The sequence below is a fragment of the Periophthalmus magnuspinnatus genome, chromosome 21, assembly GCF_009829125.3.
Source record: "Periophthalmus magnuspinnatus isolate fPerMag1 chromosome 21, fPerMag1.2.pri, whole genome shotgun sequence".
NCBI classification, from domain to species: domain Eukaryota; kingdom Metazoa; phylum Chordata; class Actinopteri; order Gobiiformes; family Gobiidae; genus Periophthalmus; species Periophthalmus magnuspinnatus.
The window spans coordinates 680,001-695,870 of record NC_047146.1 but is presented as its reverse complement, the minus strand read 5'-3'; the positions used below and the strand labels follow the sequence as shown (position 1 = coordinate 695,870).

General features: G+C 49.1%; 1 protein-coding gene across 1 annotated transcript in view; it reads left to right on the top strand.

The window, feature by feature from the left end:
• Positions 1-347: 347 nt before the first annotated feature.
• Positions 348-15,870, top strand: part of rab3gap1 (RAB3 GTPase activating protein subunit 1) — a 20,324-nt gene continuing 4,801 nt past the window's right edge. Inside the window, exons 1-22 of the mRNA XM_033986616.2 lie at positions 348-383; positions 1,390-1,445; positions 1,818-1,896; positions 3,857-3,989; positions 4,086-4,164; positions 4,847-4,966; positions 5,436-5,601; positions 7,236-7,335; positions 7,660-7,741; positions 8,379-8,447; positions 9,005-9,078; positions 9,158-9,253; positions 9,727-9,896; positions 10,075-10,161; positions 10,528-10,700; positions 11,192-11,246; positions 11,450-11,740; positions 12,060-12,197; positions 13,922-14,140; positions 14,395-14,491; positions 15,046-15,149; positions 15,846-15,870. The exon at positions 15,846-15,870 is cut by the window's right edge and continues 91 nt beyond it. Coding sequence (XP_033842507.1) covers positions 366-383; positions 1,390-1,445; positions 1,818-1,896; positions 3,857-3,989; positions 4,086-4,164; positions 4,847-4,966; positions 5,436-5,601; positions 7,236-7,335; positions 7,660-7,741; positions 8,379-8,447; positions 9,005-9,078; positions 9,158-9,253; positions 9,727-9,896; positions 10,075-10,161; positions 10,528-10,700; positions 11,192-11,246; positions 11,450-11,740; positions 12,060-12,197; positions 13,922-14,140; positions 14,395-14,491; positions 15,046-15,149; positions 15,846-15,870 — 2,431 coding nt within the window. The 5' untranslated portion in view covers positions 348-365. The remainder of the gene's footprint in view (positions 384-1,389; positions 1,446-1,817; positions 1,897-3,856; positions 3,990-4,085; positions 4,165-4,846; positions 4,967-5,435; positions 5,602-7,235; positions 7,336-7,659; positions 7,742-8,378; positions 8,448-9,004; positions 9,079-9,157; positions 9,254-9,726; positions 9,897-10,074; positions 10,162-10,527; positions 10,701-11,191; positions 11,247-11,449; positions 11,741-12,059; positions 12,198-13,921; positions 14,141-14,394; positions 14,492-15,045; positions 15,150-15,845) is intronic.

Below are 15,870 nucleotides of genomic sequence, written 5' to 3'. Positions count from 1 at the left end.
GGACAAACTGTTCTTATGGCGAGAGGTTCTGGTCCCAATGGACCGTAGCCTCCTGCCAGAGGGAAGTGGCTCAAATAGTCCATGTCCAGGGTGTGTCAGCTGCTCTACGGCCTGCTCCCCCCGAGTCCTGGAGACAGGTCCTGTAGAGATGGATCATTTTAGGTAATTATTTATTTATATTTATTATTATTATTATTATTATTATTATTATTATTATTTTTTTTTTTTTTTTTTTTAATTTAAACGGCTCTTGTTAAAATCACGTATATTCACTTCAGGTCTGTAACTCTCTGGACTCCAGCAGGCGGCGGAAGTGCGCGCGGACGCTGCGTAAAACAAACGAAGAAGAAGAAGAAGAAACAAAGATGGCGGCGGACGATGACGTGAGTTCAGCTTCTAACACTTTTATGTGTTTTTCTTTAGATTTTCGCCTTATTTTTCAGTGTCACCAGACCCGTCCCTGTCCCCTCGTGTCCCCTCGTGTCCCCTCGTGTCCACGCTCTGTCTCGGGGTTTTAATCACGTTTTTAATCACGTTTTGTTGCTGTTTTTGCTCGGCCTGTCACGGTCACTGTTTGGACTCATCTGGAGCAGTCTCTCAGTCTTTACCCTGTGCACATTTGTATTTTTATTTCATTTTTTGCAATACAGTTGAGATTCTAGTCATTTCTGTTGCATTTCGAGCAGATTTGAGCTGCAGAGCGTTGAAAAAGTCACTTCTGTGCAGATTTCACAAATATCACAATATTGTGGTATATAAATGTCAGTTATGAACAAAAAACACTGATTTCGGATTAAAACTGTGACTTGTGTGTGTTTATGATGACAGTACAAGCATAAAATGTAGTTTGTTGTTAGTTTTTTGAATATGGGGGTGAAATGACTCTGTGGAGCCACCGTAGTCTCCTGTTTTAAAGGGAAACTGCTTCTGTGGCTCATTCTTGGCTCATTCTTGGCTCATTCTGTGACAGCTCAGGTCTTTAATCTTTCTGTACATTGAAAACTGTTCAGTGTTTTTGTGTCCGAGGCGTGAAATAGTTTAAATATTATGGTTTAGAGTCATGTTTTTCTGTAGTAATGTGTTGTGTTTCAGAGTTAATTATGCATTTGCAGTTTTCTTAACATTAATTTTTATTGTCATAGCTATGGATCATGTCGAAAGATCAAATAAAAATAAATAAACTTAGTTATCATTACAAACCTGTTTTTTGTGCTGTTTTTAATGCTATTTTGATGCTTTTTGTGCAGTTTGTGGTGCAGTTTTTAACATAGTTGTGACATGGATTTTGTGCTGTTTTCCATGCAGTTGTGATGCTGTTTTTGAAGTAGTTTTTGACTGGTTTTGACAATGGTTTTGTGCGATTTTGACGCTGGTTTTGTGATGTTTCAGACCGAGACAGAAGTGTTTGAGATCACAGATTTCACCACAGCCTCCGAATGGGAACGGTGAGTCCGAGACATAAACCCATAAATCCAGAAACCCCCCTGAACGAAACCTCACGAACAAAACCCAGGGATGTTCTTTATTTTAGGTTTCGGATGATGTGACGGGTTTAGTGTCACGATGAGACTTGTCCGTATCTGTGGCCGTTGTTCTTGTGTCTCTCTATAGTTCTAATCTCTGACCAAATCTAAGAAAAGTGGCCCACACAAAGCGGTTGACTTAAAATCACAACATGTTGAGCTAATTTAGAAATTCCAAAAGCCAAAATGGGACGTGGGGTCAAACTATGATAACATTCAAAAGACCTTAACCCCACCTCCGCCTGCATCATCTTTAGTCCTTTGTACACTTCACGTTTGTGTTGTTTCTTTCAGGTTTGTGTCTAGACTGGAGGAGGTCCTGAACGACTGGAAGTTAATCGGAAACGCCCCGAGAAAGACTCCTCCTGCAAAGGTACCGCACCGTAAAGGCCCATACTACACTGTTTTATGATCTACCGTAAATTTGGCGACTCTAGAGCGCACCTGAATATGAGCCGCACCAGCTAAATTTGAAAAGAAAATCAATCTTGTGCATATATAAGCCGCACCGGAATATAAGCCACAGGTTTTCATATTGTAACGTGAGATATTTACACAGAAAGACGGTGCACGGACACGCTTTTTTTTAAAACTGTGCCTGAAAATTGGCACCAACACGACATCAACACGGGATGAACACACCTGCAGGTTTAGAAAATAAAGCTTAACCAACACGGGCATCTGCTTTTATTTCCTTTTGTCGTCTTTTTACATCGACAGAGTTGGATTCATTGATGTCGAGCTCACGTGCAGTGGATCTATTTCCTTCTTTATCTTACAAACTGCATCATTTCCATTTCTTCGTGTGTTTTTCGCAAAATGACCGTTCAAAATCAAAACTAGTGAATTCTTCAGAGCAGAATCTTTCCCCACGTCTGTCTCACTTTTACGTTTACAGCTGGAGAGCGCCCCCCGGTGGCCGTTATCCGGTAAAACTCTATAAATAAGCCGCGCTGTTGTATCGGCCGCAGGGTTCAAAGCGTGGGGGGAAAAAGTCACGGCTTATAGTCTGAAATTTATGGTATGTTATAATACAGTTTCTTCATCACAAACAGACCTGGAGTTGTGTTTTGTTTCTTGTTTAACACACAAACCTTGTAGATTTAGGCTGAGTTCTTCTCTCGGGCTGAAAACACTCTGTTCCGCCTTTAATACCCCCACAGAAGTAAATACCCCGCCTTTAATACCCCATAGAAGTTCTTTAAGCTACCAGAACTTGCATGGGCGACTGCTGGGAATATCAGAGAGGAGCAGCATCGAGTTATCAATTAATATGTCAATATATTAGATGGAATAATACTTTTTGGTGGTCAGTATTTACCATGGGGACTTTTTTTTTGTACTAGTGCAGAACTTTTTGTTATTTTTCTGTTGTACAATTAGATCTGAGCTGCAGAAAGTTGAACAAAAGACGTCTGTGACTCATTATGGACACAAACGCATTACTGAAGTGTTTCATTCAGCTGTTTATTTTTAGCAGTTTATGTTTTTAACCATATTATGAATTCGTTTTTGTTTATTTTTTTGTGTCAGTGGCTTAAATTAGTTTCAGTATTATCTTTTATCATCTATATATGGTGTTATACGTCAAAATTTATTATCGTGACAGGCCTAGTAAAACTCTTGAGGTGTCCTGAAAGGCGAAGCTCTTGGGGTGTCCTGAAAGGTGAAGCTCGTGGGGTGTCCTGAAAAGTAAAGCTCTTGGGGTGTCCTGAAAGGTGAAGCTCGTGGGGTGTCTTGAAAGGCGAAGCTCTTGGGGTGTCCTGAAAGGCGAAGCTCGTGGGGTGTCCTGAAAGGTGAAGCTCGTGGGGTGTCCTGAAAGGCGAAGCTCGTGGGGTTTTCCTGAAAAGTGAAGCTCGTGGGGTTTTCCTGAAAAGTGAAGCTCTTGGGGTGTCCTGAAAGGCGAAGCTCGTGGGGTGTCCTGAAAGGCGAAGCTCGTGGGGTGTCCTGAAAAGTGAAGCTCTTGGGGTGTCCTGAAAGGTTGAGGTGCCCTGAAAAGTAAAGCTCTTGGGGTGTCCTGAAAGGCGAAGCTCTTGGGGTGTCCTGAAAGGCGAAGCTCTTGGAGTGTCCTGAAAGGCGAAGCTCTTGGGGTGTCCTGAAAGGTGACGCTCTTGGGGTGTCCTGAAAAGTGAAGCTCGTGGGGTGTCCTGAAAGGCGAAGCTCGTGGGGTGTCCTGAAAGGCGAAGCTCGTGGGGTGTCCTGAAAGGTTGAGGTGCCCTGAAAAGTAAAGCTCTTGGGGTGTCCTGAAAGGTGAAGTTCGTGGGGTGTCCTGAAAGGTGCTCTCTTAATCAAATGCTTTGTTTTGCTCAGGTTTTGACCCGTGTCTGTTGCAGGGGGAGTTCACCAGCGGCGTATGGAACGAGAAAACAGAGGAGATCAACTTTGCCGATTTTAAGTTCTGCATCACGCACCACTTTCTGGAGCAGGAGGCAGAGAGCGAGAGCAGAGAGACGCAGAAAGATGAAGGTGAGGAGGAGATGAGGAGGAGACCTAACCAGATCTTAAAGCTTTATACTGGAACATCTGGTGCTTCAGCAGATCTGACCTGTGACTTTGTTTCAGATGCGTTTCCTGTGGCCATGCAGGACCTCCTCTGTATGAACAATGACTTTCCCCCAAGAGCACACTGCCTGGTCCGATGGTGAGCCCGAAACGGCACCTGAAACAGCCCCTGAAACAGCCCCTGAAACAGCCCCTGAAACAGCCCCTGAAACAGCCCCCTGAAACAGCCCCTGAAACAGCCCCTGAAACAGCCCCCTGAAACAGCCCCTGAAACAGCCCCTGAAACAGCCCCTGAAACAGCCCCCTGAAACAGCCCCTGAAACAGCCCCCTGAAACAGCCCCTGAAACAGCCCCCTGAAACAGCCCTGAAACAGCACCTGAAACAGCCCCTGAAACAGCCCTGAAACAGCCCCTGAAACAGCCCCTGAAACAGCCCCTGAAACAGCCCCTGAAACAGCCCCTGAAACAGCCCCTGAAACAGCCCCTGAAACAGCCCTGAAACAGCCCTGAAACGGCACCAAAGCAGGAGCCAAATATTCGCCTCACCAACACCCTAAACAGAAACTATTGAACTGTGGATTTCTGTCTGTAAATAAAAAATAAAATCCTCATTTTAAGTCATAATTACCAAACTTGACCAGAGGCTCTGGGGAAGTACAATGGAAATGTAATGATGTGTCAGATTTAATGTTTTAATAAAAGCTAACATTAGCATGAGCTAGCATCCCTAAATGTTTGGCATTTTTTAGGGGTGAAGCTTAGCGGTGTGGTTCAGGGTCGGTCCGCGCTCTGTCTCAGGTTCGGTCCACACTCTGTTTCAGGTTCGGTCTGCGCTCGTTCGTGGTGGTGTCTCCTGGTGCAAACTGCGAGGCTGTGATCAGTGAGTCGAAGTGTAACCTGCTGCTGAGCTCCGTGTCCATCGCGCTCCAGAACAGCGGCTGGTCAGTGACAAACATTTAAGTAAAACACATTTCACACCTGAACTGAGCCGGTTCATCCGTAAACCAAAGTGTCCTGAGGGAGTGAGACGTCACCCGCAGCCTCCAGCTCCAGTGTGTGAGGATCAGGGACTTTAGCAAAGCCGTCAGTCAAACCTGTTGCTAACGTTAGCAGGAGCAACTTCAGGAAAAGAAGGTGCCTGATTGAACCAACATTTAAGACCAAAATGAGTCTGACAGCAGCAGGTACAGAGAGAGGACACAGGGTTTTTTTTAAAGAAAGTGAATTGGAGCCAGAGTCGGTGGAGCAGGAAGTGCACCAATGATCACTTCCTGTTTGGAACGTGTCGCCTAGTGGGTTAGTTAGCAGGTTTAACCCAGAGACACTGAAGGATGAGTCAAATGCAGGTTTAACCCAGAGAGCGACAACGTTCCAACAGGGCTAAAGGCTCACTGTTGTTGTGCCCTTTAGCCAGGCGCCGGTGCTGATGCAGGTGCAGCAGAAGTGGAGGCGTCTGTTCACGGGGGAGTGCCAGGGCCCCGGGGTCAGGGTCGACTTTGAGATGGTTCATCTGCACAAAGTCCCCACTCACTACAAGAACCTGTCAGGACTCCTGGACATCTTCAAGAACAAGATCGTGAGTCCTGCTCCTCACTCCTGCTCCTCTGTCCTGCTCCTCTGTCCTGCTCCTCTCTCCTGCTCCTCACTCCTGCTCCTCACTCCTGCTCCTCACTCCTGCTCCTCACTCCTGCTCCTCTGTCCTGCTCCTCACTCCTGCTCCTCACTCCTGCTCCTCTGTCCTGCTCCTCTGTCCTGCTCCTCTGTCCTGCTCCTCTGTCCTGCTCCTCACTCCTGCTCCTCTGTCCTGCTCCTCACTCCTGCTCCTCTGTCCTGCTCCTCATTCCTGCTCCTCTGTCCTGCTCCTCTGTCCTGCTCCTCTGTCCTGCTCCTCACTCCTGCTCCTCACTCCTGCTCCTCACTTCTGCTCCTCTGTCCCGCTCCTCTGTCCTGCTCTTCTCTCCTGCTCCTCTGTCCTGCTCCTCTGTCCTGCTCCTCACTCCTGCTCCTCATTCCTGCTCCTCTGTCCTGCTCCTCTGTCCTGCTCCTCACTCCTGCTCCTCACTTCTGCTCCTCTGTCCCGCTCCTCTGTCCTGCTCCTCTGTCCTGCTCCTCTGTCCTGCTCCTCACTCCTGCTCCTCATTCCTGCTCCTCTGTCCTGCTCCTCTGTCCTGCTCCTCACTCCTGCTCCTCTGTCCTGCTCCTCACTCCTGCTCCTCTGTCCTGCTCCTCACTCCTGCTCCTCACTCCTGCTCCTCACTTCTGCTCCTCTGTCCCGCTCCTCTGTCCTGCTCTTCTCTCCTGCTCCTCTGTCCTGCTCCTCTGTCCTGCTCCTCACTCCTGCTCCTCACTCCTGCTCCTCTGTCCTGCTCCTCTGTCCTGCTCCTCACTCCTGCTCCTCACTCCTGCTCCTCACTCCTGCTCCTCACTCCTGCTCCTCACTCCTGCTCCTCACTTCTGCTCCTCTGTCCCGCTCCTCTGTCCTGCTCTTCTCTCCTGCTCCTCTGTCCTGCTCCTCTGTCCTGCTCCTCACTCCTGCTCCTCTGTCCCGCTCCTCTGTCCTGCTCTTCTCTCCTGCTCCTCTGTCCTGCTCCTCTGTCCTGCTCCTCACTCCTGCTCCTCTGTCCCGCTCCTCTGTCCTGCTCCTCACTCCTGCTCCTCACTCCTGCTCCTCACTTCTGCTCCTCTGTCCCGCTCCTCTGTCCTGCTCTTCTCTCCTGCTCCTCTGTCCTGCTCCTCTGTCCTGCTCCTCACTCCTGCTCCTCATTCCTGCTCCTCTGTCCTGCTCCTCTGTCCTGCTCCTCACTCCTGCTCCTCACTCCTGCTCCTCACTCCTGCTCCTCACTCCTGCTCCTCACTCCTGCTCCTCACTTCTGCTCCTCTGTCCCGCTCCTCTGTCCTGCTCTTCTCTCCTGCTCCTCTGTCCTGCTCCTCTGTCCTGCTCCTCACTCCTGCTCCTCTGTCCCGCTCCTCTGTCCTGCTCTTCTCTCCTGCTCCTCTGTCCTGCTCCTCTGTCCTGCTCCTCACTCCTGCTCCTCTGTCCCGCTCCTCTGTCCTGCTCCTCACTCCTGCTCCTCTCTCCTGCTCCTCTCTCCTGCTCCTCCTATCCTGTAAATGTTAAATATAATGTTCTTAACAGTTTTAGTAAAATGAGTATTTCAGCCTGTCGTAGGCTCTGTAGTGTTGACCTCTGACCTCTGACCTCTGCTCCAGGGCTGCACTCTGTCTCCTCTGCCTCCCATCAACATCTCCATCAGGTTCACCTACATCCTGCAGGACTGGCAGCAGTGCACCTGGCCCCAGCAGCCCCCAGGTACGGCCCTGACACACACACACCCACACATACACACACACCTCCACATACACACACATACATACACATACATACACACACCCACATACATACATACATACATACATACACACATACACACCCCTACACACATACATACACACACCCACAAGACACATACACATGCGACATATACACACGTGGTTTAGCCGTGTGCTCTGCTCCTGACAAGTGCAGGGTGTGTCAGGTGCAGCGTGTGTCAGGTGCAGCGTGTGTCAGGTGCAGCGTGTGTCAGGTGCAGGACATGTCTCCTTCTCTCCAGGATAAGTCTCTGTTTCTCCACAGACTTCGACGGTCTCTTCGGGGGGGAGGTTGGAGGAGTGGAGTTCGGTAAAGTGCCATTTGGAGCGTGTGCGGAGCCCATCAGGTCTGAGCTGTGTGTGTGTGTGTTTGTGGTTTGTGTGTGTTTGTGTTCAGTCTGTGATCGGGTTGTCAGAATAAAAACATCTTACAGTGATTTATATTAAAACTATCAAAACTAGATACTCATTTGAGCGAATATCGATACTAAAAAAGCCTCATTGACAGAAGTGAACCTTTCCTGAATTTGTTTATATCCACTATGACCTACTGCACACTGAGGATTACACACATGTAACACACACATGTAACACACACATGTAACACACACGTATCACACATGTAACACACGTATCACACATGTAACACACACGTATCACACATGTAACACACACGTATCACACATGTAACACACACGTATCACACATGTAACGCACACGTATCACACATGTAACGCACACGTAACACACGTATCACACACATAACATGTAACACGCGTAACACACACGTATCACACATGTAACACATGGGACACAAAGTACAACATTTAAAGTGGAACCTCTCAGTATATTGTCTAAAGAAAGAGTGTTTTTGTTATCGTGGTATCAGTATCAGTATCGAGTATCAAGTCTATTTCTTAATACCGACATTGAGACATTAGTCCGTTGTGTCTGTGCTTCTAAACTGCACCTGTCCCTCTGCAGTGAGCTGCACCTGGCCGCCACCTGGCCTCACCTGACCGAGGGCATTATCGTGGACAACGACGTGTACAGGTGAGTCTGTGACAGGTGAGTCTGTGACAGGTGAGTCTGTGACAGGTGAGTCTGTGACAGGTGAGGTGTGTGACAGGTGAGGTGTGTGACAGGTGAGGTCTGTGACAGGTGAGGTCTGTGACAGGTGAGTCTGTGACAGGTGAGTCTGTGACAGGTGAGGTGTGTGACAGGTGAGGTGTGTGACAGGTGAGGTGTGTGACAGGTGAGGTCTGTGACAGGTGAGGTCTGTGACAGGTGAGGTCTGTGACAGGTGAGTCTGTGACAGGTGAGGTGTGTGGCAGGTGAGGTCTGTGACAGGTGAGGTCTGTGACAGGTGAGTCTGTGGCAGGTGAGGTGTGTGGCAGGTGAGGTGTGTGACAGGTGAGGTGTGTGACAGGTGAGGTCTGTGACAGGTGAGGTCTGTGACAGGTGAGGTGTGTGGCAGGTGAGGTGTGTGGCAGGTGAGGTGTGTGGCAGGTGAGGTGTGTGGCAGGTGAGGTGTGTGACAGGTGAGGTCTGTGACAGGTGAGTCTGGGTTCGTTCAGTCTGAATAACATTTTTCTCGTCGTCTCCTTCAGTGAACTGGACCCTCTGCAGGCGCCACACTGGTCTGTGAGGATCAGGACTGTGGACAACGCCCAGTGTCTGCTAGGTAAAAGAACAGGGACTGGACTGGACCGGGACTGGACCAGGACTGAGCCGGGGACTAAACCAGGTCTTTGTTGCTGCAGGGGATTTTCTGATGGAGTTCTTCAGACTGACCCTGTGCTCCGAGTCCCTGGATGAGATTCTGGGTCGCAGTCTGACGGAGGAGGAGGGGGGCAGAGGTGAGTGCTCCCTACAACCAGAGGGTCACAGGTTTCATTCCCAGGAGCTCTTTTCCACTGCGTGTACAGCTGACCTTACACTTGTGGTTTTCATATTGTAGAATGTGATAATACTCCCAGACAGAGCACAGACAAGTGACTGAGTGAGACGACGCCACGGCTGGAGCGAGGCTGGAGCAGGTGTAGGGAATAATCTGGAGCACAGTTCAATATTTGGAATTCCAACTGCAAGTGTCTAAGCAAAGAGACAATCAGGAGCGAGGCTGAAGATAACGCATCTTAACTTAGCAACGCTGTCAATCAAACCTGTTACTAACGCTAGTGGGAGTGATCTCAGGGAAGGAGGCGCCTGATTAGTCTGTTATTAATGTTCATATCTCGATTTTGGGACAAAAAAACTAAACCGGGTCTGTACCTGGTCTAAACTGGGTCTAAACCGGGTCTAAACCTGGTCTGTGTTTGCTGTGTTGTAGATCACGCAGACATCAGCTCGGCGCTGCAGAAGCTCACCCAGCCGTCTGCCTCTGTCCACATCTCCAAACTCTCAGTGTCCCACATGGTCCACAGCGCTCGGAGACACATGAGGAGGAGGAGGTACGAGGAGTCTCCCCTGAGCAACCAGAGCCTCAACACGGCCCTGCTGGTGAGACCTCCACAATAAAACGACCACAGACAGGCCCTTTCACAATAAAACACAGGAGGTACAAAGAGTGGTTTAGACCTGGTTTGATTCTGGTTTAGACCTGGTGTAGACCTGGTTTAGACCTGGTTTAGACCTGGTTTAGTCCTGTCCTTTCTGACCCCTGTTTTCCTGACCCCAGTTCCTGTTTCCGGACGCAGCGGTGGAGAAGACGCCGGAGAAGAGCAGCCCTCACAGCGATGAGAGCCAGGAGAGAGACGCAGACTCTGTATGAACCTTTAAAAAGCAGACTAATGTAGTCCTGGTTTAGTCCTGGTTTAGTCCTGGTTTAGTCCCAGTTTAGTCCCAGTTTAGTCCCGGTTTAGTCCCGGTTTAGTCCTGGTTTAGTCCTGGTTTAGTCCTGGTTTAGTCTCTGGGTTGGTTCCAGTTTAGTCCTTATTTATTCTTGGGTTAGAGTCCCGGCGTTGGGGTCCCGGCGTTGGGGTCCTGGCTTGGTCCTGTAGTTCGGTTGTAGATGGGTCACTTGGGTGTCTCTTGTGAACTTCCATTGTTTTCCATTGAAAAAGTCTCTTTGATTTTGTTCTCCTGTTGTTTTCTCCCTCTGGTCTCTGGTCTAACCCTGGTCTCTGTTCAGACTGAGTACCTCCATCTGAAGGCAGCTCCTCTGGACAGTCTGACCCATCGCCTGGCCCTGTGTTTGGCCTCGGTGAACCACTCCCAGGGCGGGCTCCGGGCCGTGGCCCATCTGTGGCAGGAGTTTGTGCTGGAGCTGCGCTACCGCTGGGAGAACAACTACCTCATCCACGGGTATAACACTCACCACGGGTATAACACTCACCACGGGTGTAACACTCACCACGGGCGTAACACGCTCTTGCCACGGGCGTAACACGCTCTTGCCACGGGCGTAACACGCTCTTGCCACGGGCGTAACACGCTCTTGCCACGGGCGTAACACGCTCTTGCCACGGGCGTAACACGCTCTTGCCACGGGCGTAACACGCTCTTGCCACGGGCGTAACACGCTCTTGCCACGGGCGTAACACGCTCTTGCCACGGGCGTAACACGCTCTTGCCACGGGCGTAACACGCTCTTGCCACGGGCGTAACACGCTCTGGCCACGGGCGTAACACGCTCTGGCCACGGGCGTAACACGCTCTGGCCACGAGCGTAACACACAGTTTTACATTTTAGTATCGTGACATGGATGTAACACTCATGGATGTAACACTCATCAAACATGTTTGTGCTTTTCTTTCTGGGATTTTCATCTGATTCTGTTTGATGTCGTCCATAGTTTGCCCAGTGGACCTCCAGACCTCCGCTGCTGCCTCCTGCATCAGAAACTACAGGTGTGTGTTTCACTGAAGGTGCAGAGGAGGAGAGGGTCAGAGGAGGAGAGGGTCAGAGGAGGAGAGGGTCAGAGGAGGAGAGGGTCAGAGGAGGAGAGGGTCAGAGGAGGAGAGGGTCAGAGGAGCAGAGGAGCAGAGGAGAGGGTCAGAGGAGGAGAGGAGAGGGTCAGAGGAGCAGAGGATTCACTGTTGTGTTTCTGCAGATGTTGAACTGCTGTATTGAGAGGAAACGTTCTCGTGATGAGGCCCACAGAGGGCAGAGTTCAGGGGGGACCCCTCCGAGCACTTCCGTCAAAAAGGCCGAGACTGACAAGGACGCGGCGCCGACCACGTCCTGGGAGTCCTGGAGCGACAGCGAGGACGAGTTCTACGAGTGTGTGAGCGATTTGTCCGAGAGTAACAACAGCGAGAGGAAACCAGAGGGACGACTCAAACAACACCGGGACATGAGGCTGCTGCACACCCACCAACCACTCTACATCCCCGTCACACAGGTGAGCGCAGGCCACGCCCACAGCCACACAGGTGAGCGCAGACCACGCCCACAGCCACACAGGTGAGCACAGGCCACGCCCACAGCCACACAGGTGAGCACAGGCCACGCCCACAGCCACACAGGTGAGCACAGGCCACGCCCACAGCCACACAGGTGAGCACAGGCCACGCCCACAGTCACACAGGTGAGCACAGGCCACGCCCACAGTCACACACGTGAGCACAGGCCACACCTACATGCCACACTGGTGAGCAGTCTTGCCTGTCTCACGTGTTCTGTCCTCTCTCCCTTCTCACCTGTCGCCCCTGTCCTGTCAGGAGCCATCCCCTCTCACAGAGGACATGTTGGAGCAGCAGTCCGAGGTCCTGTCCAAACTGGGCACGTCAGCAGAGGGCGCTCACCTCCGCGCACGCATGCAGAGCGCCTGTCTGCTGTCCGATATGGAGGCCTTCAAGGTACTCAGCCAGGACTAAAACTGGACTAAACTGAGTCTGGCCCAGGTCTGACCCAGGTCTGACCCAGGACTGACCCAGGACTGACCCAGGTTAGTTAGTTAGTTAGTTTATTCAGACACACACAGAAAATAAATAAAACATTGTCACAGTCACATACACATATATAGAATTTGTTCATTGTGTCTGAAAGGCATAGGCTGAAGCAAAGCTTATTTATGCCTGTTTCCACATCTAAAGAAAAACATACAGTATACAACAAAAGAAATACATTTGTTTTTATATTCTTACAATTAACTCTGGATTTATATTTGTATATATAATAATCATTAGTAGTCCTTTTTTATCCTGATCATAGATGTTATTTTTAATCATCAAAATATTATTATTATTATTATTACTATTTTGTTTTCCTATTACATAATTCATATTATATAGTAGACAAAGTTTATACTATGTTCTTTAATGTTCAGTTCAGTTGTCATAGTAACAGTTATACTATTGCTCTATATTTTTCTAGAATTTTTAATTTATACATTTTCTTAAATACTTTGATTGATGTGCAGCTTTTTAATTCATTGTCCAAACGATTCCATAAGTTAACCCCTGTGACTGAGATGCACATAGATTTTTTGTAGTTCTTGCCATAGTTGTTTGGAAGATGCCAGTTCCCCTCAGGTTATAGCGACTCTCTCTGGGTCTAAACAGCTCCTGGACACAGTGTGGGAGCATGTGGTTATGGGCCTTATACACAACAACTGCTGTATTAAACTCAACCAGATCGTTTAGTTTTAATGTTTTTAGTTTAATAAAGAGTGGGTTAGTGGATGCATAATATTCTGCCTGATTGACAATCCTAATCACTTTCTTTTGAAGTAAAAATAGAGGATTCATGTTGGATTTATAATTGTTCCCCCATATTTCCACACAATAATTAAGGTATGGAAGGAAAAGAGAACAATATAATATAAACAGTGATTTTTGATTTAAAATAGTTTTCATTTTACACATTACAGCAATAGTTTTTGATATTTTTGTTTTTACATTATTTATATGTACTTTCCAGCTTATTTTACTATCGATGGTGATACCTAAAAATTTTGTTTCATACACTCTTTCTATTTCTATATCATTAATTTTAATTTTAATTTGTTTGGAAATTTGTCTATTCCCAAAGAGTATATATTTGGTTTTACTTACGTTAAGTGATAGTTTGTTAATATCAAACCATTTCTTAATTATTTTGAGCTCATTTTCCACTGTATCCAGAAGTTGATCTAAGTCTCTTCCTGAGCAGCACAGACTGGGATCATCTGCAAACAAAATACACTTTAGGTTTTTCAGTATGTCACATACATCATTTATATACATAATGAACAATTTTGGTCCCAAAATGGAACCTTGTGGAACTCCGTGTGTAATCGTCTTTTTATCTGAGTTAAAATTGTTCATATGCACATACTGATGTCGGTTACTAAGATAACTATTTAACCAGGCGAGTGCAGAGCCTCTGACACCTTTACATTTTTTTCAAGAGTATTTTATGATCAATGGTGTCAAAGGCCTTGCTTAAGTCTATGAAAACTCCAACTGTGTATTGTTTGTTGTCCGTTGTCCGGGTCAACGGACAACGGACAATGGGTCAGTCCTGGGTCAGGTCTGACCCAGGACTGACCCAGGTCTGACCCAGGTCTGACCCAGGTCTAAATGTGTGTGTGGGTCTGTAGGCGGCTAACCCGGGCTGTGTGCTGGAGGACTTTGTGCGCTGGTACTCTCCGAGGGACTACATCTCTGAGGAGCACCCCGATGAGGGAGAGGTCAGGGGGGGACTGAGCGCCCGCATGAGGATCCCTGGGAACATGTGGCTGGAGGCCTGGGACAGCGCCAAAGCCACACCCGCCAGGAGGCAGAGACGGCTGTTTGACGACACCACTGAGGCCGAGAAGGTACTGGGCTGGGACTAAACCGGGTCTAAACCAGGACCGAACCAGGACCGAACTGGGACTGGTTCTCGACACATTGGCTGAGCGTCATTTTGATCAAAACTGTGGCTGTTCATAATCTCCATAGCAACAATATCAACAGCTGTTTGCACTGACGGGGGAGGACAGGGCAAATGTCTTGTTTCTCTGTGAAATGTAATGGCCTTAAATCAGGACTACAGCACATGACCTCTGACCTCTGACCTGTGTGTCCACAGGTGCTGCATCACCTGTCTCTGCTGAAGCCCTCAGAGCTGGTGCTGCAGCTGCTGCCCAGCCTCATCCTCTCTGCTCTGGGCAAACTCCGGGAGGAAGGTGGGTCTGGAGCAGGACGAGGAGCAGGACTAGGAGCAGGACGAGGAGCAGGACTAGGAGGAGGACTAGGAGGAGGACTAGGAGGAGGACGAGGAGCAGGACGAGGAGCAGGACGAGGAGCAGGACGAGGAGCAGGACTAGGAGGAGGACTAGGAGGAGGACTAGGAGGAGGACTAGGAGGAGGACGAGGAGCAGGACGAGGAGCAGGACGAGGAGCAGGACGAGGAGCAGGACGAGGAGCAGGACTAGGAGGAGGACTAGGAGGAGGACTAGGAGCAGGACGAGGAGCAGGACGAGGAGCAGGACGAGGAGCAGGACGAGGAGCAGGACGAGGAGCAGGACGAGGGGCAGGACGAGGAGCAGGACGAGGGGCAGGACGAGGAGCAGGACTACCACCTGGACTGGACCAAGACTAAATCAGAGCTAAAAATGAACTGGTGCAGGACTTAAACGAGACTAAACCAGGGCTGGACCAGGACTAGAACCAGAACTAGAACCAGGACTAGAACCAGAACCAGGACTTGGTGTAACAGTGTCTGTGCTGTGGTCTCCAGAGGCCTCAGAGGACCTCCCCTCGGTGAAGACGGCCCTGGACCAGGCTTCGGTTCAGGCTGGGAGACTTCTGCACCAGTCCAAACCCGACCTCCAGCAGCTCGAGGTACTCGGCGCTCCGCCCTGAAGCACAAAATATACAATATCACGTAAACTTAGGCGGGTCCCAAACTCTGTCAAATATCTTCTACTATGACGTGAGCTGTAGGCTATAGGCAAACTCTGCACCCTGCCACGAGAAGGTCTGCGGTTCATTTCTTGAACTCAGTGACTCTGTTTGGGGTCTACACGTTCCATTGTGTCCAGTTTTGAGCATCAACATTTGCAGTGATTCTCATTTTCTCCAGAGCAGTGAGGATAGCAGTTATAGCGGCAAATCCATATTTAGAAATCTGCTAAGTATCATAGCAACCAAACAGGCAATCCGGAGCGAGGGTGTTGAAGGTCACGCCCAAACCTGTTGCTAACGCTAGAGGGAGTGACCTCGGGGAAAGAGGGCAGCCAACTGGTCGATTATTATTGTTCATATCTTCGTTTAGGGACAAAATTGAACTCAGGGTCATGTAGAGCGGGTGAAAACCAACATTTTGGTCACAGTTGCAGAGAGAGGGGTCATGGTTTTTCAGCTGGAGTGAATTAGAACCAGAGTCGATGGAGCCCAATCTCGTCACTTCCTGTTTGGAAAGTAGCTGCTAGCGGGTTAGCTATGTTCATTTACATAAACAGTCTATGCTCAGGTCGGGAGAAGGTTCTAGGTTCTCTGGACCGGGGGTCTGCTCAGACCTGTTGTTGGTTGTGGCAGGAGTTCCTGCTGAACCTGATGAGTT